This window comes from Gossypium hirsutum, chromosome D05, assembly GCF_007990345.1.
Source record: "Gossypium hirsutum isolate 1008001.06 chromosome D05, Gossypium_hirsutum_v2.1, whole genome shotgun sequence".
In the NCBI taxonomy this organism is placed as follows: Eukaryota; Viridiplantae; Streptophyta; class Magnoliopsida; order Malvales; family Malvaceae; genus Gossypium; species Gossypium hirsutum.
In genome coordinates this window covers 12741363-12745133 of record NC_053441.1, presented here as the reverse complement: position 1 = coordinate 12745133, position 3771 = coordinate 12741363, and the positions used below count along the sequence as shown (strand labels likewise).

General features: G+C 32.7%; 1 protein-coding gene across 2 annotated transcripts; it reads left to right on the top strand.

Moving 5' to 3' along the window:
* Window positions 1-838: 838 nt before the first annotated feature.
* LOC107906000 (vesicle-associated membrane protein 721) lies at window positions 839-3458 on the top strand. Of its 2 annotated transcripts, none has more exons than XM_016832811.2 (5): window positions 839-1430; window positions 1831-1972; window positions 2074-2194; window positions 2724-2786; window positions 3103-3458. In XM_016832811.2, the coding sequence occupies exons 1-5, from the start codon at window positions 1238-1240 to the stop codon at window positions 3253-3255; spliced, it is 672 nt and encodes a 223-aa protein (XP_016688300.1). In that variant the 5' UTR covers window positions 839-1237; the 3' UTR covers window positions 3256-3458. The 2 variants fall into 2 exon arrangements, with proteins under 2 accessions (XP_016688300.1, XP_040949749.1); XM_041093815.1 differs by having other exon boundaries at window positions 1106-1730.
* Window positions 3459-3771: the final 313 nt, after the last annotated feature.

The window sequence follows — 3771 nt, the reverse complement described above, 5'->3', positions numbered from 1 at the left end:
TCATTTCACTATTATATTATTATTATTGTTTGGATATTATATAATTCTTATTTTATTGTGTTAGAGGCATTTGTTTGTTAAGTTGTACTTATTTAAGTACAAAGATTTTTTAAAATTTATTTTTAATCTGTTGGAAAACATTTATTTTAGTGTTTTTAGTGTATTATATTTTTAAAAAACTATATAAAATTTTTAATACGGGCAAGTCGGATCAGACTCGAGTTTTAGTATTTTTATCTAGGTTGATTTTGGACAAAATTTTAAATTCATTTTTCGAATTAAGGCAAGCTTAAGCCTATAATTTTGTCCAGACTTAACTGGAACCGACCCAATTCATAGATAAAACTATTAAGGACGGATGGCATTTTCATATGTTGTAAGAAAGAGGAAGATTACCATAGGAAACTGATTGATGGAAATTTATGCATTATTACATTTTTTTTTCTCTTTGTTTTCTAACAAGCTTTTCATATTTAATCTCACAAAATTGGACATCACCAAGTTAATGTGGACCTTTTGCAGCCATCAAAGTGTCCCACACAAAAGGAATCATCAAATTACATAACTTGATTAATCGAATATGTAATGCATTTTAATCATTAAAACGATATTTAAAAGCCAAATAAATGGGAACTTTTATAGGATGAAAATGTTCTTGGATTGATGGAATAAGTAGGTGAAATGTTGACATCATTCGTATAACACTTCACTTTTATTTTACAACTATATTTCAGTGCCATTGCTATCAACATAATAATTTCCTTTCACGTTCACATTCTTAAATTTACATTTAAATTTTACAATATATGCAAAAAAAGAAGAAACATTTTGAAATGAAGCGTTATAATAGTTTAAAAAGAAAAAGGAAATTAGTTTGAAAGAGATGCAACAACAAATATCATAAAAGCGTTCCTTACAAAACAAAGGTAACCAAAGTATTAAACTAAAAATAAAACAGGTCTTGATTTTAAGATAATCAACGAATTAGAGCGAAAAGTTTAAGAAATTTAAACTAATTGTCTTTCCCAAAATGCTTTGTAATGTATTTTGTGGCTAACCCCTAAAGTTTTGCTTAAGCATCATTCAATTAAACTCCTTTTTCACTTTTTCTTATTTCTTTTAAGAAAAGCCAACAAATGAGTTATTCTTGAGAGAAGAAAGTGGAAAGCAGTAGTACGAGAAAGAGAGAGCCTCTGAAATCCCAGATCTCTCTTTGGAACCCAAATTTCTAAGGAAAATGGTGCACAAATCATTGATCTATGCATTTGTATCTCGTGGGGAAGTTATCTTAGCAGAGTATACTGAATTCAGTGGGAATTTCAATTCCATAGCTTTTCAATGCCTCCAAAAGCTTCCTTCTTCTTTCTACGACAAGTTCACTTACAACTGTGATGGCCACACCTTCAATTACCTTGTTGACAATGGCTACAGTTAAGTTCTCTTTTTCTATTCTTATTCAAGGAATTTAAATTTCGGGTTCTTCATTTTTAGAGTTTAGGGTCTTTCGGAATTGAGTGCAAAATCGAAATGCAGGAGAAGCTTGGATTTGGTTTTTTTTTCCCATTGGATTTCACTACCTAGAGGGATAAGTTTGGATTTGGTTTTGTTGCTTTACTTTTAATTAAGTGCAGCTCTGGTTATTGTGCATTATAGCATTTGAAAGTACTCAGATTGACTGCTTAGTAAACGAGGCTTTATTATGGTGAAGCGGAAAAGGGGAAGAGGGATTGGTATTTGTCTATTTCAGGACCTTTTACTGTAATTTTCATTCTCATTGACTGCTCCTTTTCCTATATTGTTGATTGATTGGCTGATTTTTCGATATTGCAGCATATTGTGTTGTTGCAGATGAATTGGCTGGAAGGCAAGTACCGATTGCTTTTTTGGAGCGTGTCAAGGAGGACTTTGTGTCAAAATATGGTAGTGGAAAGGCTGCTACTGCTCCTGCCAACAGCCTGAACAAGGAATTTGGGTATCTTTCTCCGACTAGAATCATAAAAATAATTAATTGGAGTGGTAGTGAGGGTTTTAATTATTTTTGTTGTTGCATGTATTACATGCTATTAAATGCAGGCCAAAACTAAAAGAACATATGCAGTATTGTGTTGAGCATCCTGAAGAAATAAGCAAGCTTGCTAAGATCAAATCTCAGGTTTCTGAAGTCAAAGGTGTTATGATGGAGAACATAGAGAAGGTAGATATGCTTTGTTGGTTGTACATCTATTATGCTTCTATTGTTATGCCAGCTATTTGTAAATGGATGGAATAACACTAGAGTAGATGATATAAACTGGTGCTCTCTCTTTTTATGGGTTTACCATTCATTTGCTCTTAAGCTGATGTTTAGTATGCGGTGATAGTGAAATACAGCTTTAATCACGTTAGTAGTTTTATGATAATACTTAATTTCCTATAGTACTTCCACTTTTAAATCTTAAGGGTCTGTATGAAATTTATGGGGGGTCAAAATTTTTAAGCACTTTCAATTATTTGTTGGTTTTGACAAATGTGAATATGTATCCTATGTCACTATGGAACTATCTAGTTGGCTCTTCAAATTTCACATTTTCTGGTAGGCTTTTAGCTTTTAGCTGCTGTTGCCACCCTGCAATGCTTCAGGCAAATTGCAATTTTCCCATATTAATTTATGAAAATAATTTTGGTAATCAACCAATTTACCACACGCATGCTTTTGGTAATTTTTACTAATTTCCTTCATACAGGTGTTGGATAGAGGGGAAAAGATAGAGCTTCTAGTGGATAAAACTGAGAATCTTCATCAGCAGGTCGGTGTCTCTCTCTCTCTTAGATATATCAGTCGGATATCCACTCAAATTTAAGCATGTAATAACTTCAAGAAATTTGTTGTTTGTATTGATGGCATGTGAGATATCAGGTTAGGCTAGCACTCTTCAACATAAGGAATTATCTACAACAGGAGTTTTAATCCTTAATTTGTTATTTTGGCAAAGAAAAACGTGAGAAGGAATGATGGAAATACAATATAAGAGAGATCTGCTAAACTTGACATGCTTTTATCCTGTTTCATCTATAGCTACACAATTTGGTGTTTACAACCTCCTGAAAAATGATTCTTTACAGGCTCAAGACTTCTGGAATACTGGGACGAAAATCCGAAGAAAAATGTGGCTACAAAACATGAAGATCAAGCTGATTGTTCTAGGAATATTGATTGCATTGATCCTCATCATTGTCCTCTCTGTTTGCCATGGTTTCAACTATGGTGGAAAATGAGTGCCATCTTTATTAGGCTTATTATTAGAGTTTTCACCAGAGCTATTATGATAATATTGTGATGAAAAGATCAAAAAATATATAATATGATGTCATATGCTATATATAAGATTAGCAATCACCAGATGTTTGGTGCAAGATATTTTTGGATGTGAGCAAACCCTGTAAGTGCTTATTGCAATACATGAAATTGTTTTCTGCAACAATCAGATTATTCATCTTCATGCTTCAGAGTCGGTAGGTAAAATTTTATTCAAGACAGGAACTTGTTGGATGCTATATTTTTCGGCTCAACCTTATTATCCTTTGGTGGCTGTTTCAAGTAACCAAAATATGTGGAAATTCTTCTTTAGCTCTTGGCTTGAAGTTTTGCACCAATCAACAAGAACTGCAATTGCTTTTGTAGAAATAGCACTATGAACCATGTAAATCCTCGCGAGTTTGACCTGAAAATTGAGAGTTAATGTATCAGTGTTTGAAGACTGTTCAATCTTAAGAAGATTATTTGTTGAATCA